Source organism: Lutra lutra, chromosome 7 (genome assembly GCF_902655055.1).
Source record: "Lutra lutra chromosome 7, mLutLut1.2, whole genome shotgun sequence".
Taxonomy (NCBI): domain Eukaryota; kingdom Metazoa; phylum Chordata; class Mammalia; order Carnivora; family Mustelidae; genus Lutra; species Lutra lutra.
In genome coordinates this window covers 1,852,548-1,878,451 of record NC_062284.1, presented here as the reverse complement: position 1 = coordinate 1,878,451, position 25,904 = coordinate 1,852,548, and the positions used below count along the sequence as shown (strand labels likewise).

The following is a 25,904-nucleotide window of genomic DNA, read 5'->3' as shown; positions in this document are numbered from 1 at the left end:
GAACACAGTCACTTCCACTTCCAGGCTGAGGCACCTCCTCAGGCCCAGCCTCACCACATGCTCTTGCACACTAGTAAAACCAGCCGTGCTGTCGGGATGCATTAACAGAGCTAAGGGGTCTGCAGAGAGGGAGGTGAGCAGCCCATACGGCTCGGCTTTGCTCAGAGCAAATCTGGAATAAGGCGTCCTCTTGAAGGTGTGCATGAGGAAGCTGAGGTCTGGAGGGTTACGTGTCTCGTCCAAGGTCACACAGCTAAGTCCGTGCCCAGAACTCACTTTGCTTTGGGCAGTTAAAAGCCTGGGCCCCATGTCAAGGATGACAGGCACACGCTCCTGGGAAACCTGTCTGCAGAGACTTAGAGGAACTGCTGAATGTAGGTCTTGTCTCCCCCAAGAGGCAGGGGTCTGGGGTCCTCCCACAGCTCTGCCTGGGCTCCTGCCTGACTCAAGGGCAGAACCTCCATTCCTGTTTGGCCCTGAAGGTGTTTACGTGGTCAGCCCTGGGCGCACGGGAGTCGGGCCTCCCAGTGCCGGGGCCTCCTGGCCTCCTGGGAAGGCCCAAACCCAGGCTCTCTTCTCCAGTAACCGGAGGCCACTCTGGCTAGTGCATTCCTAGGTCAGGGTGTCATGGGTCGGAAGACGAAGGGCCAGATCCCCAGCTGCTTGCTCATGAGCCATGACCTTCGCCCCCCAAGCCCCAGCTGTGGCCTGTGTTAAGACAGGCCAAGAACACTGATATCAGAGGACAGCAAAAGGCTCAGTGCTGGCCCCGGACCATCACTCCAGACTAGGACCCTCACCCAAGGGGAGCAGGGGGGGGGCTCATGGGGGGCACCACGCCCAGGACTCCATCCAATCAGTGGAGCTCGAGATTCCTGCCCGCTCCCTCCTCACCCTGCCCATCCCCCACCTGTGCCCGTGAGTCCCTGCCTACCTCCTGTCCTGCTCACAGCCCCCTATTTCGAAAGTCCCCTATCCTGGCGCTACCTGGCCCAGTGTCCAGCTCAGGAGAAGGCTTCTCGAGGAAGGGGTCCCGACAAGCAGCCAGCACAGCCTGTCCCCTGCTCAGCCGACCCCCGCCCTGCACCCTTCACCTCTGTGCCATTCCCGTATAGCCCAGGACAGCCTCAGGAACCCCTGCTCTGTCAAGGGGACGTTGCTGCCTCCTCGTCTCTACTCTCTGTCCCAAGAGACTCTTCCTGCTTGGCCTCTGGGCCCCAATGCTATCCAGTCCCCTCTGCTGCCCTGAGCTGGCAGGCCCCTCTCCCACCCCACCGCAGGTATAAGCCCTGGCGGGCTCCAAGAGGATTCCCTTCTCCACAGTAATCCCCTGCAGGAGGTTTTTTCTCTCCATCCTGATGCATCCATCCCCTCTGGGGCTCGACTTCCTCATCTGTCCCAGTAGGGGCTGGACCAGAAGATTAGCTTCCACCAGTGCATACTGCACCAGCCCCCCAAGGCCACCTCTGCATCCCCGGGTGCCCCCTTCTGGTCTCAGCCTGGCTCCCCTGCTCTGTGTCCCATGGCTCCATCCTTGCTGCTGTCCCGGGTGGGCGTCCGCGACACATCAGGAGTCCCAGCCCTCCTTCCTGGCACCCAGTGTGGTTCTGGACTAGGGCCTTCTGTTTCCCACCTGCCCCTCGGCTCTGCATGGACGGAGCAGCCCACCTCCGGGAACAAAGCAGCAGGATCGGAGGGAAGGACGCGCACGCTGCCTCCACCCTCCTTCAGAACCCGCTCCTGGTGCTCCCTAGCTGGCAGGTCAGGCTACGCCTTCAGGGTCAGGCACCCCTTGCTGCTTCTAGCTCTGACCAGAGGCTAAGGCAGGGCCAAGGAAGGATCAGCCTTGGGACATTCTCGCTAAGAATGGCAGGAGCCCAGGAGGCTTTGCTTTTCTGCAGACGGGCTCTAGGAACACGGTGGCCCTGGGCCGCAGCCAGCAGGCTGTCCCAGCTCTGATGACCTGCAGGCCCGGGAAGGAGGATGGCCAGGCTGGCCAGGGAGGTGGGGTCTGGAGAGACTCACCCGGTAGTTGGAATGTGCTCGGTTGTTATGGAATTTTCCCAGCGGAATGTGCTCTGAATAGCCTGGGGGGTACTTCCCCTCCGAGGGGCCTGTGGGCACGTGGTGGAAGATGAACCAGAACCCGGTCTCCTGTTGGGGGGGCGCGGGGGGAGCCACAGAGGTCAGCCCCGCAGGCTGCTCGATGGGGCCGCAGAATGGCCTGACGGGGGCAGGACCCAGCACGACCGCGGATCGGGCCTCCTGCCGCCCCTCCCCAAACCACTGGCTCGGGGTCCGTGATGCTCCTGACTCTTCCCTTTCAATGTGCAGCTCTGGACACTGAGGCCCAGAGACGGCACCTGACCCCTTGGGTGCCATGGATGCTAAGTGGCAGGGAGGAGTGGGTGAGAGCAAGGCTGTGTAGACAGTTGGCAGGGAGGAGTGGGTGAGAGCAAGGCTGTGTGGACAGAACACTGCATTGGAATCCCATGCATGCCCCTGGGCACGTTCGCCTCCCTGCCCCGGCTTCCCTGCCCAGCAGGTGGAAGGGACAGGCCCCTGCCTCATAGGGTTGATGCACGAATTACACTATTTCAGCTGAGAGCACTGCTGGGCGGGGCTGAGAGCACTGGTGGGCGGGGCACAGTGCCAAGCCACACCCATTTCCATGGAATAATCAGTTATTTCAGTAAAGTGCTCTGATCCCCGTATGGTAAAGGTACAGGGGCCATTGCTTAAAGCCAAGTCCACAGGACCCCTTCATCCCAGATGAACCTGACCTGGGGCTCCTTCCCCCTCCCCGCCGCCCTGGTTTACTTCCTACCGAAGAATAAGGGGTCATTCTGCTCACCTCGGAGCCCGCGGCTGCACAGTTCATGAGGTTGTTGTTGGGGTTGGCCATCCAGAAGGTGGACACCGCACTGCAGGGGTGGGGCAGAGACCGCATGACGTCACCCAGCGGCTGCTGGCTGCCCTGCCCCCCACCCGAGGCATGAGAAACCCTTAGCCCGCTGTGAAACCCGGTTCACTCGTGCGAGGGCTTCCATGTCTCGAGGGCTCGCAGTTCAAAGGGGGCACGGGGCTCGCTGAGGTGGAGGCCGTTGGTGGCTGAAGTCGGAGCCCGGCTCTCCAACAAGGAGAAGCCACCAGTGCCCCAGACGGGGTCTGATACTCAGGGAGAGGCCCACAAGGGAAGGCTGACCACACGGGCAGTCCTGTCTGTCTCCAAATGGGAGAGGACGCCTCATGCCCGTGGGTACCCACTAGGGCTCCCGGGGGGCAGCCTACGGCCTCGCAGAGGAGGGCCACGGGACGTCGGGGGGAGCCCGAGGATGAAAACAGTGGTTCTCTGTGGACAGGAATGATGGCCACGGGCAAGGAGAGGAGGGAGTAGACAGCAGGCGCTCCGTGGCCTCCGCGGCCTCGGCTGAGAGACTGAGGGCAGTAGGGGGCTAAGGCTGGGAGGCACAAGCCACTTAGAAGCCCCAGGGTGCGGAGGTCAGAGGCCTGGCCCGGGGTGGGTGAGTGAATGCCTGCTCGCAGGGCCCTCCGGGGCGCGGGCCTGCGGTGGCCCGTGGCGGGAGAGGGAGGCACTCACTTGCAGTCCTGCCGGGGCTTCGGGATGTAGCCTGGGTAGGAGTCTTCTGTGATGGTCTTGCACATCTTGCTGTCACGGTCGGAGGGGAGGAGGGTTCCAGACTTGACGAGGAGGCCCAGACAGTGGTCAAAGGTGTTCCGTTCCTCTGGCCCGTCTTCCGTGAAGAAGCAATGGCCCAGAGAGTTATAGCCCACCACGTCCTTGACCTGCGGGGATCAAGACCGGGGGCCTCTCACCCAGCGTCCTGGTGTTCCCGAGCCTCGCCGTTTGTTCTGCAAACGTGACAGGGCACGGGCGGCACCCCAGGTCCCGTGAGGAACCCCACCGGCTTGGGGAGGGGCCTGGCACAGTTGCGCGGCCCGGGGGCTGGGACGGGGACTTCAAAGGCCCTTCCAGCATAGGGTGGGGCAGGGACAAAGTGTGAGAGGCCGGGCCCACGCAAGCAAGAGCACCCCAGGGACACAGCTTACAAGGAAGGACTGCACAGAACCCAGCCCATGGGAAAGGGAGGTGGGACGGCTTCCCCTGGGGGGCAGCATCTGAGCCCAGCAGGCTGTGCCCTCCCCATGGCCCACGATGCACATTGGGCGACATTTGCAACCTTCGGGCCAAGAGCCAGAGCCGGCTGCAGACTCCAGCTCCTCCATGTCCTGGAGTCCCAGAGTCAGTGGGGGAAGCAGACGCTGAGAGCGTGGGGCACGGTCCCAGCAGCGCATCCCAGCAGCCCAGGAACTCGGCTCCCTCACCCCGTCACAGGTGAGGGACTCCCACTCCACAATCTCTGAAGCCCCTTCTGGGTCTGAACCCCACGAGCACATCAGTCTCAGAACTAAAAACTCCTTACGGGGTCTCTGGCCTGAGCTGCCTCCCTCCCCAAGGCCAGACGGCCCATGAGCACCCCGGACACACGGGCATGGTGCTTCTACTTGAATGCCCCAGAGACGGGATGCTCACTACCTCACTATATCCTCTGTCCACGGCAGAGCACTGACGATGGCGAGAAACACCCACTGATCATCACTGAGATCTCGACCCTCACCCTAGGACATCAGTTCGATCTGCACGGATTACGCACCTACCAGCAAGCCAGGCCCCGGAACATCTAGACCCCATCCCGAAACAGCTCCCCATCAGTTCCGTTAACACTTCAGGGAGCCATCCCGTCCCTTGTGGGACGTTTAACGGCGTTCCGGGCTTCTGTCCTCGCCACAAGTCAGCAGCATTCCTCAGTGTGACAACAAAAATGTCTCAGACACTCACTGCCAAGCACTCCCCCGGGTTGGGGGTGGCACATTTCCCTCTGGCGGGGACACACAGATCCCGGGTGAGCACCCCAGCTACCCCCAGACTCCTCCCTAGGACAGAGCCTGCCTGCTCCAATCTCCAGACAGCCACGTTCTAGAAGCATCCGGAACCAGGACCCTTCACGTCCTTTTCATCCTGCTGAAGTCTTACACAATTCTAGAATACTTGGTTCGGGTTTTTGGCTTTGTTTGGTTTTTAGAGCTAAGGAAACAGACTCAGGGAAATGAAGTGATTTGCCCAAGGTCGCGCCACCCATGTGTTCAAAGCCAGGCAGGGCTGGGACCCCCGCTTTCTCACTGTGTCCATTCGCCCCACAGGGGAGGATCCAAACGCACAGGCCGCCTTGTTCCAGGCCGGCTGTGTTCCCTCCACATCCCTCCCTGATCCTTGGTCATTGGCAAGGGCGTGATCTCGAGTCCTGTTCTGTCCCTCACTGAGCAGTGAGTAAACACCAGGGCCATCCAATGGGGTGGCCTCCTTTCATCCCAGTCAGCTGGGAAAGCAGCTTATAAACAGCCTGGAAAGACAAACAGGGAGGAAGCTGGGGCTGCTGCGGCCGGCGGGGATGGCTTCGAGCAAGTCCCAGGCCGCCACTTACGGAGGAGGACACTGAGGCCCAGAGCGGGGCCGTGGGGGGTCCCAGCGAGCTCATGAACCCGGAGCCGGAGCCGTGTTCACACCCAGGCCTCCCGCCTCCTGCCCATGGCTCTTTCAGAATCCGAAGCGCCCACTTTCCCCGCTGTCCCGACCACACCCCGCGTGGCCCTTCTCTGGAGATACGGGAATGAGAGAGGAGCCAGGGACGCTCATTCTAACCAACGCCCCGGGAAGAGATTCCCTTCAAGACCCTCGAGGTATACGCGGGAGAAAAGTCCCCACCGAAAGGAATAACAAGAACCAGGCTTTGTGGGGTGTCCAATGTGTTACAGATGTTCTCTCGTTTAGTTCCTGCCACAGTGTGGTTCCCTTCCGCCTTCGACCGGATTCTCCATCCGCCGATTCTGTTCTATTCTGTTCTACCAGTTGTCAACAGCCCCCAACGGAAACAATCCCTTTCGTCTTGTGCCTTCTTATTGGGGTGGGCGGGGACGGCGCAGGTGCGGAGGGGACCCCGGAGGGAGGGGACAGCATAGTGAGGTGGAGGAAAGGGCTGGGTGGGAGCAGAAGACACAAGTCTAGCCAGACTTGCTGCACATTTCCCAGGCGTCCCTGGGGTGACAGGTGCCTTCTAAAAGCTGGCTCTTGGGTCTCTGATCCTTCTGCCTCGAACGTTTCCCAGAATTGAGTATTTACACCGTGACACAGCCTGAGACAGAGAGACAGACAGACGAATCTGTACCCCGTAGCCGCATGCCCAGACAACACGATACGGGTTTGCAGGGGGCCACCAAGTCCCTGGGCGGCTAGCCCGCAGCCCGCACACGGCTCTCAAGCGCAAATCACACCTTTCCCTCCCTGCGGAGGGCTGGCAGTGCTAACAGGGATTCCCGGAAGCTGTTTCACGTCTTCGAGTACAGTTAGGTGGGGTCCTGGCATGAGATTACGAAGGAGGAAAGGGCTCAGCCCTCAGGGGCTGCTTCATCTGAAACGACCATGTAATTTATTGCCTGAACCCGGACATTATTTTAGAGGAAAGGAGGAAAGCTGTTAGTGACAACGCTGGGAAAAAGCGTAAAGTGGAGGGTTGTGTGCAGACCGACCTCCACCAGCGAGAAGAAACTGCCCCCTGCCTCCACCTTCCCAGGCGAGTGTGACACCATCCAGACTAGCGAGAAATTGACCCCAGATACAATCAGACGGAAAGACGCATTTCCAGATTCTACCACTCACTTGGAGTTCTTCAAGCCACTGAAGAAAAGAACCTATTTTTGCCAAGTCTTAAGGAGTATGTGACCAGGCAGACAGGAGCCAAGAAAGGCAGTAGAGAACCAGGTCGCGCTCTGCCCGCCAGGAAGGACCGAGCTCCGGGAGGCAGCCCCAGAGAGGCATGAGCGGGAAGGGAGCCCAGGAAAGAGAGGCCTGGCGCCCATGGCCAGCTGCTCCCCGAGCTGATGGGGAACGCACCTGCCCTCTTCCCCAGTGCACCGCTTCCCTGATCTGCCCGCAGAAGCCCCAGCCTGGCACACTTTGGGGGAAAGTGAGCGCCACTGTCTGACTTCCTCGTGGGGGCTCAGGCGGGAAGGATAATTGGGAGCAGCTATAAGAATCCAAAAGCCAGGGAGACTGAATTCGAGAAACTGGGAAATGGGGCCAACAGACTCCTGGCCCGTGGTTCCCAGATCTGGGCGGGGAGAGAAGGCTGCTGGGTGCCCGCTGTACAGGATAAGGGACCACAGCCATATCAGCAGGAGAAAGCTGTGGGACTGGTGTCTCCCTAAGGCTGGACGGTGGTGGGGGTTGGGCTCCAGCTAGGTATGGGGCCCCCAGACGCCTTTGCACCAATGACCACACACTCTGAGTCGTGGACCAGGTGGGGAAGAAGGAAAGGATGGTTTTCTGCTCCCACCCACTCTTTGCCCTGAAAATGGAAGGGGTGGGGGAAGCAGACAGAATCCATACCGGAGTCTTTCTACCTCCCTCAAAAGCTCTGGAACAGATTTGCTGCTCCCAGGAGAGAGCAGGCAGGTCCCCTGCGTCCCTCTTGCCTGCCCCACAGCTCAGAAACTCACAGAGATGCAGGGGGAGCCCGCCATGGGCCACTGGCTGCCCGCCTGCAGGGGACGGACAGGAGAGCCTTTCTCTGAGGGCCGGCTGCACCCCGCACTGGCCAGCATCCTGGGGCTTCTGTGGTAACCACTGGGTTTCAAAGAAAGCACCACCAGTGGGGTCAGTGTCCCGAGAGGCATCTCCCCAGCTCTGTTCCATAGACGCGGCAGTCGCGTGAAGGGGGCTCCGCGGTTCCTCGGGTCCCCGCATGTCAGTGTGGTCTAACCGCCGGCGTTGACTTTGTTGGCACACACGGTGTGTGTGCAGGGCTGGTGGGGAGGACACGGAGGCGGTGTTTGCCAAACTCCCGGGTCTACTCTGTGCGTACACAGGGGACAAGGGGACACGAGCTCATGGAAGCAGGGAGGCTTCCCCGGGGCACAGGACGCAGAGAGGCCCGGGGATCCAACTACGACCCGCCAAAGCCTAGTTTGCCACATGTGTTCCCTGGCTTCATCCTCCTCAAAGCCCTTGCAATGGGCTGTGTCCTCAACCTCATCTTGCCCAGCAGGGAAACTGAGGCTCAGAAAGTTTGGCTCGGCCCCCCAGAGTCCACACTGGCGGCATTAGAACACAGGCGACTGGGACTCTGTCCCCTCAGCCCGGTGGTTCTGCGGACGCCTGCGGTCACTGTTGCTGAGCGAGTAAGGAGGCGGGGAGGAGGGGTGGCGGGTTCGTTGAGCAGGAGCTCCTGGGGCGCACAGTGGCCCTAACAGCCTCCTCTGGGCGGGGGGTGGGGGTGCCGACGCTGAGAGCCCCATGTGTTCGTCAGCTTGGAGGGGAATGAGAAGCAGGTGTTGGCGGGAATGCCACGCCCGGACTGCCTTCTCCAGAAGCAGGTGGGGAAGAGTGGTGAGAGGAGAGCAGGTGGGCAGCCCGGGCTGGGTCGGGTGGGGGGAGGAGGCTGTTTCCTAGGACGAGGGCACCAGAGTCTGTCCATAGGCAGGGGGAAGCCCAGGCGTGGAGGGAGGGCCGGGGCCTTGGGCATGTGCAGACCTGGGACGGCCTGAGGGTAAAGGCATCCTCAACGCTACGAGCAGCTTCTGCCTTCTAAATCAGAGTCCAGGGGCGCCTGGGTGGCTCAATGGGTTAAAGCCTCTGCCTTCGGCTCAGGTCATGATCCCAGGGTTCTGAGATCGAGCCCCGCATCGGGCTCTCCTCTCAGCAGGGAGCCTGCTTCCTCCTCTCTCTCTGCCTGCCTCTCTGACTACTTGTGACCTCTCTCTCTGTCAAATAAATAAAAAATATCTAAAAAATAAATAAATAAATAAATCAGAGTCCAGTCTCCATCTGTGCTCGGCCTCCTTCATCCCGCCAGCTGCAAACACCTTTCCAAACCAGCCTGGGCCGCTGCTAGATCCTTCAGGCCAGAGCGAGGGGAGCTAACGTCCACTACCGACGGAGAGAGCCCAGCTCCCAGTGCTGTCCTTCTGCCCCCGAGGTGGAGCACGTGGTGGGATGCCGATCTGAGCCCCAGCTCTGCCCCGGGCTGCGGCGCTCGGGGAAGGAGCGCACGCTCCCCGTTATCCTGCTGCCTCTTTGGCTCCGGGGCCCCAAGGCCTTCCCTTCACCCAGATGCTAAGCCGGGCCAACTGGTGTGACCTCGGAAGGGCCGCGTGGGTCTGTGGCTCCGGATGGCAGCCCAACAGCCTGGCCTGGCTGTCCGGCGGGGACCCGAGCTGAGTGCAGCCGGAGCCCTGCGTGGCCAGTGGGATGAGGCAGCCGGCCGCTCAGCTAGGCCTAGTGAAGCCCGGCCTCTGGATGGCACCCGGGGAGCTGACAGGCGCTCCTTCCTGTTCTGCTGGTCACTGTCGCCCAGCCCCAGACAGAAGCACGGCCTTGGCATAGGGAGGGCAGCAAGATGTCGTCCAAGTCTCTGGCTCCGAAAATCTCTGGTGTGGGTGCAGCTGACCTGTCGAGCAGCTCCATCCAAGTGAGCGGGTTCTGAGGGCCACTCCTGGCCTACACTCGATCCTGGCCCCTGCCTGCCTGAGTCCCTGCCTGACCTGGGATCCGGCTCCCCCAGCAGCTTCCCGCCCTGCTTCCCCTGTGGGAGCCCATTCCTCTAGCCAGGACCCCGCCCGCGGCTCCCAGGAGGCACAGCGCCACCAACGTGGCCAAACCCTTCTCGTTCTCCCCTTCTCACTGGACAGCCACGAGAGTGGCCTGTCGTGCCCTGCACCACACACTGGACAAAAGTGAATGCGAGAATGGCCTTGTGTCCACAGTGTGTGTGCGTGTGTGTGTGTGTGCGTGCTGTGTGTGCATGCGTGTGCACATATGTGTGCGTGAGTGTGTGTGTGCAACTGCCCTGAGAAGTAGATCGGCCTCTGCTCACACCAACACCGCTGCTGGGAGCCTTAACATCTGCCTCTTCCGTGAACGGGATGTGAAGGGCAACTGAAGTTCGATTTAAGAACAAAACTTGAGAACGAGCGCTTAGAGCAAGCAGAACTCCCAGACGCCGGCCTGTTATCTTTCTTAACTAATCCGCCACTGTTCCAAGCTCAGCCGTCACCCCGCCAGAGAACACCCCCGAGGGTCTGCACGGCATTGGTTCTGCACGCCACGCAGACCAGCAGAACAGCCCACACCCGCTCCCAGGGCCGCACCGTCCCGTGTGCACTCAACCATGGGCTTTTACAGAGGAGAAAACAGACGTGAGAGGGAAAGTGACTGGCCCACGACCCACGACAGGTCCATGGCATAAGTCAGTTGGACACCCAGGCCCCGGAGGCCAAGCTCATGCTCTGTCTGGTACCGCACTCCCGGCCTTCCCCACCTGTCGTACACCTTGCTGTCTCTGCTTCCGTGAGAACACGTTCTCCTTTCTTCTTCCTTGAGCCCCAAACTGCCCCACGTTCTGCGATCATTCCAGCCACAGCCCTCCTTTCCCTGCCACGGAGAACTGGCCGGTTCCTGGTCAGTGCCCCGACGTGAGCCGGTGGGCAGGTGGCTGGCCTGGGGCTCCCTTGTGCCCTTGCCCCTCACAGCCCCCTGAGGGGCTGTGACTCCCCACTTGGCCGAGGAGGACAGCAGAGGTTTCAGGATGTCCAACGATTTGCCCAAGATGCTCCAGCTCACAACCCGTGGGCCAAGCTCTGGAACCCGCGTGCTTCCAGACAAGGCCCCAGAGCTCTCCCCTCTCCTCTCAGTGGGCCTTTGAAGAGGCAGAGGACACACGCCCCCAGCCCCTGTGCCACACAGCCGTGTGGTCTGACCTGCCACCTCAGACCACTTTCCCAGAGAAGCCAAGAATCCAGAGTTCTATGGGAAATCACTTAATTTTTAGATGACGGGACCTAATTCAGATGTTTCTTCAAATACCACTGGAGGCAAAGAAAACAGCACATCGCTGAATTCCGTGCACAGGCCCGTCTGCGACATCTGGCTCTGAGTTCCTAGCGGATGTTAAGTTTAAAGAAAGGCTGGTTTGGTGTAAAATTATTAGTTTACTGTAAAGATCATTGAGTGTTTCTTCATAAGCCAAACAAAACACAGTCTGGATCCTTCCACTTACAACATCCGGTTTCTAAAGTTTCTACAGGATATGAGTTTAGTTCATGTATTTATTTTTTTTAGAGAGAGGGAGAGTGTGAGCGACAGACCGCAAAGGAGGGAGGTGAGTGGGAGGGGAGGGGAGAGACTCTCCAGCAGACTCCCTGCTGAGCACGGATCCCAATGTGGGGCTCAATCCCACGACCCTGAGATCGTACCTGAGCTGAGATCAGAAGTCAGATGCTTAACCGACTGAGCCACCTGGAAACCCCGTAAGTTAGTTCCTTAATGAAGAACCAGCTGTGCACAGCCAGACAGGCCCCAGCAGGGTCTGCTCCGGAGGACGCTTGCTCTCAACTGACAACTTTCTGAACTCAAGGCCAAGGATGGTTCAACCCCCAGTGGCGTCAGACTAAACGTCCCGATCCAGACACCCGTCCAGCGTGAAGCATTGGAGGAAGGGGACACGAGGATGGGGGAGGGATGGGGGCTTACCAACAGGCCGTTGGAGCCGTGCACCGTGACGCAGCGAGAGAACGTGTGGTGGATGGAGAGCTCGCGGACATACGTGGGCGGGTCGTAGCCTCCCTTCTCGTCCACATCGCCCGCCAGGTGGAAGTGGATGGGGTACTGCCCCACCAGTTGCTGCCCCATGTGCCTCAGCTCCACACCCTCCAGGTGCGCTGCCTTAAAGCCCAGTGCAAACTGCAAGAGGGGAGGCGAGGGTCAGAAGGGCTGGAGAGGTACCCCCGAGCCCCTCACCATGGCCACGTCCCAAACATGACAGTGTCTCACTAATCCCTGCCTCAGCCATGCAGAGAATCTGACATATGGTGTGCAGACGGGTTAGGGCCTCTGTCCCTCTCACCACCCGGGCACCAAGGGCCGTTGGATAATGCACGGATGTTACAAGGTGGTGAACTGCTTGGAACAGCCAGGGCTGGCCTCCACTCCTGCCCTCCTAAGTGGCTGAGTGTCACGAGGAAGGGGGAGTCCGGAGATAAGCCAGGGAGAGGCTGGCATGAAGCTGGCCCCAGGAGGATGGGAATCCAGGGACAGAAGGAGCCTGTGCTCTGGCCCACGGGCTGCAGGCCCTCCTGCTGGAAGGATGGGAACGTTGAGCCGGGAACCTCCATCCACCCAGGATCCCAGGTGTGTGGACGAGCCGTGGGTATCTCTACTCCAGGAACCCACTGTAAAAGCACAGTCTGGAAACGACTCCTGTCCGAAGCGGGGCTCAGCCTGCTGCTCCAAGAGTAGGAGGATCTTGAGGACACGCTAGCCGTCCTCCCCAGAGCAGGTGTCGAGTGGAATGCCACTCAGGTAAGGACATCCCGAGGACTCGTTGGGGCAAAGCAGGAAGAGGTGCGCTGATGGCTCAGGGATTGCTCTCGGAATGGGAAATGGGCTCTGGTCCGCCGGGTCTCTGCACGGCCCTGGCCCCCCACCCCCAGAGCCTGACCAGGAACACGAGTGAGGGCTTCAGGAGGCCCTGGTGACTGGGGAACCCTGCTGAGCACTCTGTGGGTCCCGCTCCTTCTTCAGTCAGAGTGCCAGGAAGTCTTATCCTGACAGCACACGGCTGCGGCTTCAAGAGCGCCGTCCACACGGAGCTCCAAGACACCCAGTGTCTATCAGCTGTGATTCTACGTCATGGAAAGCAACGGCCACATGAGGAGCGCTGGGGTGTCGTGATGTTCGATATGCCAGGACACGGCGCATTGGGTAGGGATGCGGGCAGGACTCCCCCGTGAGCCAAACGCCAGGACGCCCGGAGTGCCCTTGCCCTGCAGGACCGCGCCGAGCCGTGCCCGTCCTTGCCTCCACTCTACCGGCAAGCTCACGGGTGCACTCAGCACTCCGACGTCCCGCTCATCTCCCTGCCTGCGTTCGCGTCTGGGTTTTCATGGGTCCGTTGTAAGCGCGACTTGTGTGAGTGAAATGCTGGTTCTTCTGGGAGAGGACTGGGGTGAAACATTGGACAAGGGAGTGGGGCAGGGACGTGGCCAGAGCCGTGGAGAGAGAGAGCCCAGGTGCTGTGTGAGTGGGGAGTGGACAGCTGGCCCCATGGTGGCCCCCTCCTGTCTTCCAGCCAGGAGTCGACTGCCAGAACAGCACACTGGGCGGTGGGACTTGCCTTCCAGAAAGTCCCTGCACTTGGTCCTGGCTCCTGCTCCCGTACCCTCCCCAACTGGGGTCCCATACCTTGATGTGGCCCCCGAAGGTGTCGAAGTCGAAGAAGTTGCAGACGTGGTTATTGTAAGGGTAGCACCTGTCCTCCATCTCCCCCCGCACCACGATGTTCCGGCTCAGGAGCCCGACCTCAGCCCGCATGTCCACACCGTCTATCTCCTCCCCGATGTGCAGGTACAGCGGTTTCCCTAGGGCGGAGAGGGGGTAGGAAATCAGTGGCTGCATGTGTATCCGCATGTGCACGGTGGTCCCTGGGGCTCCCCCGGGTCCGTTTCATGGAAGAAAGAAGCCAGGGAAGTGCAATTCCTGAAAGAAGGACCGGGATTCACAGCCCTGCGGACTTACGCCTGAAGCCCATGCAGAAATGGCTCTTTGTCCCCCAATATCGGTCCCCCCTTCTGCTTGCTGGTACTGGGGCCACCTGTGTTTAAGCTCGACGTATGCTCCCCAGAACCACGCTTCCCAGACTCCCCACTGGTGCGGTCACAGGACGAGCAGAAGCCTTGGGGGGCCCCCGTTCTCGCTCCTTCCCTGGACCAGAATGCCAGTGTGCCTTGGTGAGCCAGCCCCGAGGACAGGGTGCTCTCCCGTGTACCCCGACCCCAGCTCCATCCCTTCCCAGAGTCTTAGGGCCCAGGACTCCCATGACTTCTCTTCTCCCTCATAGGGGTTCCTTATGTTCTGCCTCCAAACTCATCCAGATGTCCTACCCTTAAAAAATTATTGAAAGACCCTTCCGCACAACTCAGCTGCCCTTTTAGCTAATGCCAGTCCCCTTTGTGCCGCTTGAGTCCCTGAACAAGTGACCTGGACTTGCCCCACTCCCTCTGTCGGCTCAAACCATCTGATTCCCCTCCAGCCCCGTCCCTCTCCCCCCACGACAGGTGCACCCCAGGGAGGGTGCAGGGGCGCAGGAGATGGGAGCTTTGGGACTGCTTCCTGGTCCCCAGTCTGCCCTCACACCAGCCCCAGATTCCTTCATGGAATAGGGAGACCTTGGCCTGCCTCTAAATGGGGCTCATCACCTGGGGGGGGTCCATGAAGAGTCCGGTTCTGCCCACGTTCTGACACTGACCAGGGGAGCATTTGGAACAAGTTCACTCTGCAGCCTGCTGGTTCCTCACCTGCTGGGACTGCTGGCTCAGGCCTCCGAGCCTCGTGGCTTCACGGTTTCGAGGTCCAGAAGCCGGGTCCCCTCTGGCTGCCCGTGTGGGAGCCCCTCCCTCCACCCCGGGTTGGTCTCTGCTCTGTGAGCGTCACTGTCGTGCCAAAGCCGTGGGCCTCCAGGCGGGTGGTGGGGACTACAGTCTCTTGTGCAAAGAGATTTGCGTGAGGCTCTGAGAGACCTGGCCGGGCAGGGGGGCAGTGCAGACAGGAAACTGCGCCCGAGGCAGTGTCCGATCGCTGGTGAGGAAGGAGCCTCCCCTGCTTACAGGCTTCAAATGCCCGATGTCCAGCCACGGACGCACAGAGCTTGATCACAAAACCCCTGGCCTGCCCGGCCTCGTGCCTCTGAGTTTGCTGGATGCAGACCTTCTTTTCCTCACAGGTGGACATCCCAACGGGCAGCAGACAGCACCCAGAAAAGCTTCAAAGGCTCCTCAACTCAGCAACACACCTCCCACTGTTCCCAGAGTGCAGAAGGACTGACTGACCAACTGGTGCCCCAGAGGCTGCTCAGAGCTGCCCAGGAACCAGCCAGCGTGAGGGCCAGGCCCCCGAGGAGCCGAGTTCTGGGAGGGCCAGAATGGAGCACGTTTCCTGCAGGGACGGACCCCGAGGCTTGAGCACAGGAGGGAAGATTTGGTGCAGAGAGCGCGGGCTCAGTGCTGCTGGCCACAGACAGGAGAGGAGCCCTGAGGGGCTCAGATCCCGTCTCTCAGCCTGCAGGACGCACAGGGCAAAACCCCAGGCTCTGCGGGCTTCTGTGTCATGGCTCCCGCGCCCACCTCTGCGGCAGCCTGGGCAGAGCGCCCAGCCCTCCCTGAACATGCCTTTGCTACTTCGCTTCTCCGCGTGCCTGCCTAGATGCCCTCTGGCTGGGCCGGCCCTGTCCACCCGGCGTGAGCAGCAGATGGCTTTGTCCTTCCAGATCCTGCTCCAGTGGCCAGGACAGCAGGCCTCCCTTCCAGGCACACATGCCCTGACGTCCAGCCGCCCCTCGTGGCATGCACAATTTGGGGGTCGGTGCCCCCTTAAACTGTGGGGAATGGGCAGAATGCTGACCAGAGGGCCTTCCCCCGGGATCCCTGGTCCCCTTGAACACAGCGGGAGAGGGAGGGGAGAGGCTGCAGAGGACCGTGGCTCTGGATCCTGACTCAGATGATGGCTGCGAGTCCCCGCACATGTCACTGACGCTCCCCGAATCTCGGGCTCTCCTTCTGTAAAATCGAGATGTTGCTAGCATGTGTCTCGAACGTAGCTATGCTTGTGGACAGAGTTAATCCTTGGAATGAGCTTCGAACTGCCCCTGGCATGTGGCAGGGATGGGTATGGCCCTAATGGCCTGTGCAGCGGCCACCGGCACTGTCCTCAGGGGAGACGGGAGCCCAGGGCTCCCCCTACTGCCTCACAGCTCCAGGCTGCTCCATGCGGGGAGCGGGAGACGGAGGGACTGTGTCTACCAGGCTCCCGTGAGCCGAGCGTGCAGGACCGGGCAGCCGAGACCTGCGTGCCCAGTGTGTTCCCACTGCCTCCTCCCTGCACCGTGGAGCCTGTAGAGGTTCTTTACAAAACCCCAAGTGGGGCGATTGGTCCTGCTGCCGCGTTCATAGGCCACGATCCCCCAGATGGCTGCCTGGGGGGAGCTGCATGCCCTGCTCTCCCTCCCTCCCTTGCTTCCTGCAGCTCTGGTGCACTAGGGCCAACCAGGGAAGACCCCCAGATTGTCCTAAATAATCCAGGAAGGCCACTGTCCTGGGATGGGGCTCGGGCTGGAGGGTCCCAAAGAGGCTGTCTCAGCCACACAGCTCCCAGGTTCCTGGCCTGGGCCAGTCGTCTTTGAGCAGAGACCCTGCAGAGGACAGAGTAGGACAGGGAGCCTGGGAGCTGGGGAGCTCAGAATTTGAATCCTGGCTCCAGTCGGCCACACAGACTTGCCTGGTCTACACCAGCTCACCCTCCTAGGACGGCTGAGGTGTGGGAGATGCTCTATGGCATGCCATCCAGGATGCTGGCCACCGGCCACCTACAGCCACTGGCTACTCGGAAGAAGGCTAGGAGGACCGAGGCATAGACTGCCAAACTTGGATTTTAATTAAATCTGAACAGCTTCATGTGGCTGGTGACCGTCCTGGACATCTAATGTCCCTGCACCTGAGTGTCCTCCTCTGTGTCCCGCAGAAACGGGGCTGCCACGTTGTTAGGAGACCACGAGGAGCAAGCAGACGGTCTTGTAAGGCGCTTGGCAGTCACGGGAAACAGAGAACGGCCGTATGAGGGAGCAGGTTAACTGTGGTATTACCGAGGGGCGCATGCTGGGGCCAGGGAGGGGTCTGGGGAAGTTTCCGGGTGCGAGGTGGGAGGTGCGGACAGTCACCCTGAGGAGAATAGCACTCCAGAATGTTCTGAGATGACTCACACTTTCGTGACTTGGTGGTTCCCATCTGTTTGCTGTCAGAAAACCCTGCACAGGCGCAGAGGCCTGTTTCCTGGAACTGGGGGGCCGTGAGGAGGGACGATCCGGGAGGGCGTGTCCCGCTCTGCAACCAGCCTGGGGGGGCCCAAGATGCCGCTGCTGGGGGGGGCACAGCTTCGGAAGAGACGGGGCACAGGGGGCCGGGCTTGGGGCTGAAAGGGAGACACGTGGGCCTCCCCAAGACCCACGCATGCACCCCCTCCTCAGCTGGGGCTTTTCTGACGCTGCCCACCAGGGGGCGCTGTTTTCAGTCACACCTCGAAGCCTCGGCGCAAAGTGGACGGTCCACTCTGAGCCCAGCATTGGGGGGTGGGGGTCAGGGAGGGGTGCGGGGCTGCCAGAGACACAGACATGGGCTGCTGCTCTGAGGGAGCGTGGAGGGGTCCGAGGGGGGTCCCAAGACTTCACATATCTCCTCCCCCTGCACCAGGGCCCACAGTGGCCCCGTCTCACGGTCCATCCAGCCTTTGGAAGGCTCTGGAGGCAGCTGGGCCTGTGAGTTGGCCGCCAAGTAGGACCGCTCTCCTGCGTCCGCTCCCCAGCCACACTGCTGGGTGAGGCAGCAGCCCTAACAGCACCCTGGTCCCTTGTTCTCAGGGCCACTCGGCTCTCAGGAGCTGCTGAAGGGGAAACCTGGCCCCCCCCAGGCCTCGGGGTGCCTGGCACAGGGGTGCAGATGTGGGCCAGGCTGGGCAGACCTGGGGGACCTTCCACCCCTCCAGGTGCCCCTGCGTCCACCCCACCAGAGACCACGCGGGCCGCCCCAGAACCCCGCACTGGCATCAGCTCACACTGTCTCAATGGCCCTCCTGCCGAGCGTCCAGGACACTGATGTCCCAGGAGGGCTGTGCATGCGAACCAGACCCGGGGGACACAGGAGTCATACAGGGAGGGCCGTGGCTCTGACCCTCACGGGGCCCGAGCTTCTCTGGGCACCCTATTGTAACTGGGGGTGTGGGGAGGTTTTCCCACCAGGGGGAATGCCACAGGCTGGTGTAGTCGGCGGGAAGTCGTGTCCCCTGCCCCCAGCCCCACGCGGCCCCTCTGCCCCTCATTCCCGCTGCTCTGGTCCTCCTTCACGGCTGGGACACTGCATGGGTCCCCAGCACAGTGCCCTGCACTATGCTGTCCCCCTCAGACGGTCCAGGCCACCTGCCCCCTGGTGAGCTCCCAAGGGCAGAGGACACATTTGTCTGACACATCGCCTGCCCCATTGGCATTTCCTGCGTTGAACAAACGATGCTCTCCCTCCCACTGCCCTGTGTGTCCTCAGGAAAGGAGCAGGGCATGCCCAGCCTGGGGACGGAGGGATAGGCGGGGACACCTGCGCTCACAGAGCCTCCCGCCTCCACGCCCGGAGGCATCAGGACACTCAGGAAAGGACCAGTGACCGACCTCAGCCCGGGACTGCTGAAAACGACGCACGCGTCTGCCTTTCTCCCTCTACAAGGGTCTTTACCTACAGAATGGACTCTCCCGGCACCATCTCTGTCCGCCCTCAAGCTCAGGTGCTCCATGATTGCAGAATCCTGCCAGGGATAGCTGCTGACATTTACGGAGCGCTTACTGCATACCGGGCGCTGTTCAAAGGGCCTCACCCTGAAGGGTTCAACCCGCCCATCCTCACAACCCCGGGAAGCGGTCATGATCTACGATCGTTGTGTCTGTTTTACAGATGGGGAAGCTGAGGTACGGGGAAGTTAAGTACTTGTCTGAGGTCACGTGGCTGGCAACCACATTCCTGCAACTCGGAGCCTGTGCTCTACCAGAGAGAGAAAGGGCTGGAGGGGAGGGAAGGAGGAGAGGAGGGAGGGAGGAGGGAGGGTGGGTGGGGAGGTAGAGAGGGCGAGAAGGAAGGAAGGCGCCTTCCCCAAAATGTCTTCAGGAAATGAGACCAACAGCGTGCCCCGATCTAATAGACGAGTCCAGCCAGAGCTGGTACCGAGCATCTTTGTAAGGAAAGCCTGCGGGGGACTGTTCTTGTTACTGTGCACGCGGCCCGGAGCCCCGTCCCTCCGTAGCCCAGGGCCTCGGGGAAGCTGCGTCTCTGGGCCTCTGTCCTCCTTTTCACCGGACAACGGTAAGGAATCTGTGATGTTTCTTTCTCTCACTGCCAAGAAGCTCGGAGACAGATTTATGGTCTGTTTCAGTAGCTTTTCCTAACTTCAAACCGCACCCCCTTTTGTTGGATGATTCTTCTCACACCAGAATGTATTATATCCACGCGTATCTTTCCCTTTTTTTCTCTCCTGGATGAAGATTTAATTGGACTTGTCTTTACTGTAAAATATCCCCAAACCTTTTCCAAAGAAGGCGGGGGTTCGAACAAATGACAGTTCAAAAAGGCAGAGTCTGTCAGCGTGTCAAGCACGGCCGTGAGTCCAGCCACACGCAGCAAAGCCGTCGGCTCTGGGACACCCATAGCCTTCCCTTCTCAGGGTCGGCCCTCTAGGACCACAGCCGCAGACTGCAGGGGGCAGCCTCCAGGGTCCATGGCCCCCGAGAGTGGGACAAGGGGATTGGGCTCTACCACATTGCCCAGGTTTTTTTAAACCTTTGTCCCCTCAGATTCCTTCCTAAGCACATCCCCACCAGCCAAAAAGATTGTTTGACTTTCTGTAGTTTTATTTCCAAAGTGACAGATAATTTGGATACATCTCCACCCATGTTTCCTCCTCTTTCCCTCAATCCTACCTTTTCCAGGGGCCATGGTCCTGTACTGGCTGGTGGTTATGATGCCTGGGATGGAGTCTCCTTTTTTCTGGCCTTTTCTTCCCCAGTTTGCCTTGGGGGAGGGACCCCTTTCTCCATTCAATAGGGGCACTGCCAGAGAGGGCCATGTGAACCCCCAGCCCAAGTGGGCCCTATCTCCCTAGAAGGTGGCGTGAGCACTATGTCCAGGGGACCTCCCAGGGACCTTCAGGACTGCGATGCCCTGAAGACACGGCCCACTCGCTCCCACTACCCTGACCCCGAAGCAGCCCTGCCCCCGTCCTCGTGCAGAGGGGTACATCCCTTCTTGAAGACCAGCAGCACACCGGACAAATTCCTCTTTTGCTTACGATAGTCAAGTTGGATTCCACCACTTATAACCTAAGAGCCCTCCTGGGACATAACTCTCTCCACTAATAAACACGGACCGGGACGACACTTTTAATCCTAACAATCTGAGATTCCAGGAAACCCGCACAATGTACATTGCCATACCACTAAGTCAACAATGAGAAGAAAAAGGCACCAACGCTGCAGAAAGAAGAAGTTTAAATTTCCCAGTTGCTTGCATTATCGTCTAACAAGAGTCACTCCCTTCCCTCAACCTTGATGGGGCAAATCGGCTGACCCGCCCCGTGCGTGTGGAGCTTAAGCACACTCTGTGCTTTGTCCGGTGGCATGTGGGTGTGAGAGCTAGTCCTGAGCCCAGGCCCTGTGTCCTCTGTGTTTCTGCTCTCTGGAGCTTTCCACCCCCCACGGGAAGAATATGCCTTGAGAAGAGCGAGAGTCCCATGGACTGACCAGAACCCAGCTGTCGTCCCAGAGCCAAGCTCCGTCTAGAGATGCTGGACCCTGGATCAGCAGCAGGTGCATGAGTGAGAAGTACGTGTTGTCGTGAGGGTTTGAGGTCTGTTTTGTTACGTAGCATTATTGTGTCAAGAGCTGACTGATACGGACCTGTTGTGATTTCCCAGGGCGGGCTTAGCAGAAGTCTCACCTGCCACTCGGACCTGGTTGGGGGCACAGGCTTTGCAGGGTAGCACCTGGAACTCCTCTGCCTGGTACATGGAGTAGTCAGTACTGGCGATGACCAGCATGTCCCCGGGCTTCCACGACCGAACATCGTCCTCCAGGGTCAGAACGGTGCTGTTCACGTTGGTGTCGATGGTGACGGTGAGTTTGGGCCTCACTGAAAGCCCAGACGGGAGGGGCTGAGGTAGAACCCTGCGTTCTCGGCCAACGTTTGACCCCACGCCTCTTCCCTTTCCCTCCCTAGATAAATGCCAGGTTTGCCTATCCAAACCCAAATCACCAGGCTCAGCCCATCCCAGTCTTGGTGCAGGTTTTTGAAGTCAACAAAACCGTAGCAGAAAAGACCCATTCATTAGCTCCAGGCAGGGGAATTTTCCAGCAACTCCTTAGTCAGAGTTGAACGTGGCAGCCCACCACACCCACTTTGCTCAAGATGTAAAACAAATACAGTTCCTCTCAACTATTATTTACGGGAGCTGTAAGCCCTCCCCCCGAGAGCACTCATCCCTAATGACCACCTTCTGGGGAAGGCCAAGTGCCTCCTCGAACAACCCGGCCATTTCCCATCCCTCCTAACGAGCACCTCGGGAGCCGCGTTCAAAATAACAGCAGCCAGCGGCCGCGGGCTCACGTCTCCACAGGGGAAGGCTGCAAGATGTCAGCCCTGGGCCACGGCACCCTCGTCTTCTTGGGCCGGGCCCTTCCCCTTCCTGAAAGGCATATGGGCAGGTGGGGCCTGGCCGGCTCCTACCAACTCTGAGGACCATCCCACGGCTCCCGGGTCGCAGAGGGCTGTCCACGGTGAGCTTGGCAGAAGCGCCGTGTCACCGAGATGTCCTGGGGCAGCTGACCCAGCCGCAGCCAAACAAACTCCCAACAGCCAGCTCAAGGAATGAGCCACGCACGGCTGCGCTGTGTGTCCCCGGCAAGCGGGTGCTTACCAGGCTTCCCACACAGGAACCGCACACGGTAGGTCTGGCAGGCTCGGCCCCGGTTGTAGCACACAAACCTATAATCCTGGCCTTTTTTGTAGACGACCTCGGTGGTGAGGTTAACGCCATCCGCCGTCGTGGCCTGGAAACGGCACGGGAATTACAGAGCAAAATCATTTTCCTGTGCGTAACGGAGGAAGGCGATGATTAATGGCATAAATATCCACTCACACGTCTAAAACCGTCCCTGATGCCGGAATTGTTTCCTCGGGCCCAAGGTGATCATGGAATGACCGGGCCTCGCTTTTGTACTAAGAAAACCGTTTTGTTCTGAGGAAGACAATGTGACGACACAGGGTGGGGACATGCCTCGCTGGGGTCCCGGGGCGGTCTGTACCCAGACCACTGATTTGCTGGGACTCCTACCACCCACCCCCTGCCATTTATTGAGGACCCCTCTGTTCATCGACAGGTGTGGGGAGCCCTTAAAAATACTCATGCCCAGGCCCCAACCCCCGGGGCTCAGATCTGGTGTGTCCACGTGTGATTGGGGATCAGAACATTTAGAAGTGGCCCAAGTGGTTCCAGAGGGCAGTCCAGTTTGAGAACCGTCCTTGCCCTAGCAGCTATAGGGCTAAGTGCTCGGCATATGATCTCATTCCATCTTCACAGCATCAATGAGGTCGCTGGCTCTACAGATAAGGGAACCAGCCTTCCGCGGGTGAGTCACTTGCTCAGGGTCAAACAAACCAGTGGGAGGCAGAGCCAAGATTCGAATCCAGACTCAGCCAGCCACAGAGCGGGTGCACCTCCCCACTGCGGCCATCCGGAACGCAGCCCATGTCCTCTGTTCAATGTCTGTCTCCTCCCCCGGGATCCTGAGCTCCGGGGAGGGCAAGGGTCTGGTTTCCGCCTGTCTCCCTGATCCCGGATTCCAGCCCGGGGCTCGGCACGGACTGGGGTCTCCGGGATGGGGCCGACGGGTGAGCAGCCCCAAGGCCAGGTAGAGAGTTTAGGGAGCGGGCTTCAAGGAGGTCACGCTCCCTGCCAGCTGGGGCTCATCCCAGAGCCCGGGTGTGCCTGTAGCAAAAGCCCACAGCTGTCCTCAGAGACAAGCAACTGAGATCCAGGCCGCAGCTGTCGTCCTCTCTGGCACAGAGACCAAAGGGACCCGGGCCGGGAAATAGGGAGGCAAAGTAGAGTCAACCTATTAAAAAAGAGGGCGGAGCGGGGGAGCTTTTCAGGAAACATTAGCTTCAACACAGCAGGTATCTGTTGTCATTGGCCTCAAAGAAGAGCTCTAGGGCAGGGAGCTCCGGCATCACGAAAACCCAGCCCTTTCCTGCAAGAGTTGAGCTCACCCCCATCATCGCGGGTGGCCTCCAGCGCCCTGGGAGAAGCGGGAGTTGCAGACCCGCCCTTGGGGAAAAAGCGAAGGCTCAGAGGTTTTTAGAAGCCAGCTCAAGGTCAAGGTCGTTGGACTATCAAGCTTGGCTCCTCTGAGGTCCCACTGTTTTCCATGGAGGCCAGAGCCTGTCCTTCTGCAGGAGACCCCAAAACACGGAGAACTGAGCCTGAAAACACCAGGAAATGGAACCAAACCTTTTCCCAGGCACAGTGTTCCACACTTTCCGGGGGTGGGGGAGCATCTATTCAACTCTGCGTGTTCCTCCCCCTCCTTTTCCTAAACCTGAGGAATGACCTCACTTTGGGATAAGAAGAGAAAAAGGTGGTTCTGCCACTGTTCAGGGAAACTGGTCTCCGCCCTAAGTAGACACAAGTCTATTACTATTTTTGATCATTAATAATTATAAAATAACAGTATGATTATGACAATAATCATAAAATATTTTAAAAAAATCATGGGTCCTTCATACATCGTTGTATAAGAACCACAAAATAATCCCACAGGGAAACAGTGACAATCCCCGATGTGCGTTGTTACTGAAGAGGAAATTGGGACCCTGAGTCACCTGACTGAGCTCCGCTGCCAGGACTGGGGTGAGGGCGGCGAGGTTTAGGGCGGCAGTCACCTCAGGGCCACGGGAGCACAGGGACGGAAGCTTCAAGAAAGGGCCACCGTGACCACTGCACCCTAACCCTTGACCGCTTCCTGGGCCTTTCTTTAGCAAAGAAAAAGCCAAGATCCCATTCTGGAGTTGAGAGCTGTGAATCGATAAGGGGCCACCAAGCTCAGCAAAATGTTGTCACGGAAGGGACTTCCGTGAGCGGCCACCTGGGGGTCCTAGAGGATGGGGTCGGGTCCCTTGGAGGGTCTCAGATGATGGAGCTGGAGAGCCTTTGTACCCTCCACTATTTTGCATTTTATATGTACGTGAGCTCGTCCCCACTTTGTTGCCTCCAAGCCGTCAGTGAAGTTTTATTTCACCCTTTAGCCTGGGATTGGTTGTGCTTTGACGTCAGCAGGTGCCCGCGTCCATGCCGGGAACAGAGGCACCGGGGGAATGGGAGACGCCTACGGGAAGCGGCCACAGGGACGTGGTCGCCTAAAGGCAGTAGTCCGGAGCCCGACGGCTGGCAGAGCCGACACCGGGAGGCGTCCGTTGACCATGTAAGTGTTCCTGGAGGATTTCTAGAAATATCTGGGGAGGGGAGGGGAGCAAAGGCCGGGACTTGCTGTGGCCAAGGGACCTGGAGGAATAAGACTAAGGCTGGGATGTTCCAGGTTGAAAGAGAAAGTTAGAATTAAATCTGGGGCCTTTGGGGGCACTGGCCCTTCTTGATCCTACTGGACCCAAAACAAGCCTAGAGCCCACGGCCTGCGCTCACTCGGGTCAGTCCTTCTCGAGGACCCACAGCCCTATGAGCGGGTGGGGGGTCCTAGCCAAACGGGAACAGTCTGCCCACGAAGCCGGTGAGTTGGGAGCACCACTCGTTCACGCGCCGCTCAGCAGAGAGCCAGGCTGGGGGAGGGGGCTGAGCTCAGCCAGCACCCCAAAACTCATTTGGGGCCTGTGCACTGAAGGTCCCCAAGGAAATCGACTGAGAAGGGAGGATGAAGGAGACAGCCCGTCCCCAGGCTGGGGCACCGTCCACCATGGCTGTGGAAGCTGCTTGAGGAGGAGTGGGGAGTGGAACCCTGGGCCCTTGTTGGGGAACTCCCTGGCCTGGCCGGGAGGCCTGGAGCCGAGAAGTGCTTCTAGAGCGGGAACGGGACTTCCCGGCTCAACTGAGTGCTGGGAGCGCGGGGAGAATCGCACCACCCCAGTGGCAAGAAAGTCAGACTCCGTTTCCGAAATAAAGTCTTTGTCCCTCTTGATCATTTAGAGTTTGGTACCTGGATGTCGATGGGGCGATTGCAGATCTTTCCTGGGTGAGCGACCCGGAGGTCTGAGATTTTCTCCCCGCCTTTAGTGTGCGCCACTCTGTCGTGGTCAAACCACTCCGTCCACTCCACATCTAGACCGAACGCAAAGAGCAGGGTGAGGTGGGAAGGACCCAAGAGGGCAGGTGCCCCACAGCGGGGCCCCCGACACCCCCGGGGCCAACAGGAGTCGAAAACCATGCGTCCAGCTGTGCCCCAAAGCAGTCGCCACGTCTCCCACCTTTTCATTAAAAACATCTCTTAACTGACTTTCTCACTTTCTAGAAGCCATAGAGTCTATCTTCTTCGGGACCGCAGAAGGGGTGACGATGAGAGCTACGGTCAGCCCGTTTCTCGGGCCGGCGGGGACGGCGCGGCTCTCTGCACCCCAGCCCCCACGCCTGGCTGCCTGAAGGCCGGTCCTGCTCCCACCTGTTTCCTATCCAGCACCGCTGCTTGGGGCAAAGAGGATTCCAAGAGGGGGAACGGCATCCTCTGGGCTCTTGGCCGCTCGGGACGGATCAATGAGAGACACCCGCCCTCGCTAATTCAGTTTACTCAGCAGCATCGGGGGTCTTATTGGCGCAAGAGAAAAAGCCTCGTTGTGCGAAGACAGAACGTCCTGCCCTTCGCTCCCAGTGCCCGGGTTTTCCTGGTCGTGCCGAACGGCTCACCTTGAACCCACTCGCTGGAGGAAGAGACGTTGAAGTGCTCGCCGTGCTCCGTCTGGAACACTTTGGACACCCGGGCGGCCGCCGAGCCTCGGTGTCCTGTGGGAGAGAGCGGGGGCGTCGGCGACAGCAAGCCCCACCCCCACATCCCGAAAAATGTAAACAATCCCAAGACAGAGCCAACCCCCAGCACGCATGGATCTTGAACTCTTTCTTAGAAACAAAAACCATTTCAGGCCCGTCTCTCTACCGGGGAAGCAGATTTCCTACGGTCCCTTCTTTTGCTTCAGTT

The 25,904-nt window shown here is 59.7% G+C and overlaps 2 protein-coding genes across 5 annotated transcripts in view; one reads left to right on the top strand and one right to left on the bottom strand.

Annotated features, from left to right (window-relative positions):
* Nucleotides 1-25,904, bottom strand: part of CEMIP (cell migration inducing hyaluronidase 1) — a 128,358-nt gene that overhangs the window by 20,673 nt on the left and 81,781 nt on the right. For both annotated transcript variants that reach the window (XM_047736183.1, XM_047736182.1), the window contains exons 8-16: nt 25,616-25,711; nt 24,915-25,036; nt 21,626-21,758; nt 20,650-20,841; nt 13,316-13,491; nt 11,606-11,815; nt 3,602-3,807; nt 2,855-2,924; nt 2,026-2,154 (exon numbers count right to left, since the gene is read on the bottom strand). In XM_047736183.1, coding sequence (XP_047592139.1) covers nt 2,026-2,154; nt 2,855-2,924; nt 3,602-3,807; nt 11,606-11,815; nt 13,316-13,491; nt 20,650-20,841; nt 21,626-21,758; nt 24,915-25,036; nt 25,616-25,711 — 1,334 coding nt within the window. The remainder of the gene's footprint in view (nt 1-2,025; nt 2,155-2,854; nt 2,925-3,601; nt 3,808-11,605; nt 11,816-13,315; nt 13,492-20,649; nt 20,842-21,625; nt 21,759-24,914; nt 25,037-25,615; nt 25,712-25,904) is intronic.
* On the top strand, nt 21,759-25,625 carry LOC125104014 (uncharacterized). Of its 3 annotated transcripts, XM_047736184.1 has the most exons (5): nt 21,759-21,894; nt 22,315-22,419; nt 23,528-23,596; nt 24,011-24,188; nt 25,227-25,625. In XM_047736184.1, the coding sequence occupies exons 3-5, from the start codon at nt 23,548-23,550 to the stop codon at nt 25,618-25,620; spliced, it is 621 nt and encodes a 206-aa protein (XP_047592140.1). In that variant the 5' UTR covers nt 21,759-21,894; nt 22,315-22,419; nt 23,528-23,547; the 3' UTR covers nt 25,621-25,625. The 3 variants fall into 3 exon arrangements, with proteins under 3 accessions (XP_047592140.1, XP_047592142.1, XP_047592141.1); XM_047736186.1 differs by lacking the exon at nt 23,528-23,596 and having other exon boundaries at nt 21,775-22,419; nt 24,013-24,188; XM_047736185.1 differs by lacking the exons at nt 21,759-21,894; nt 22,315-22,419 and having other exon boundaries at nt 22,866-24,188.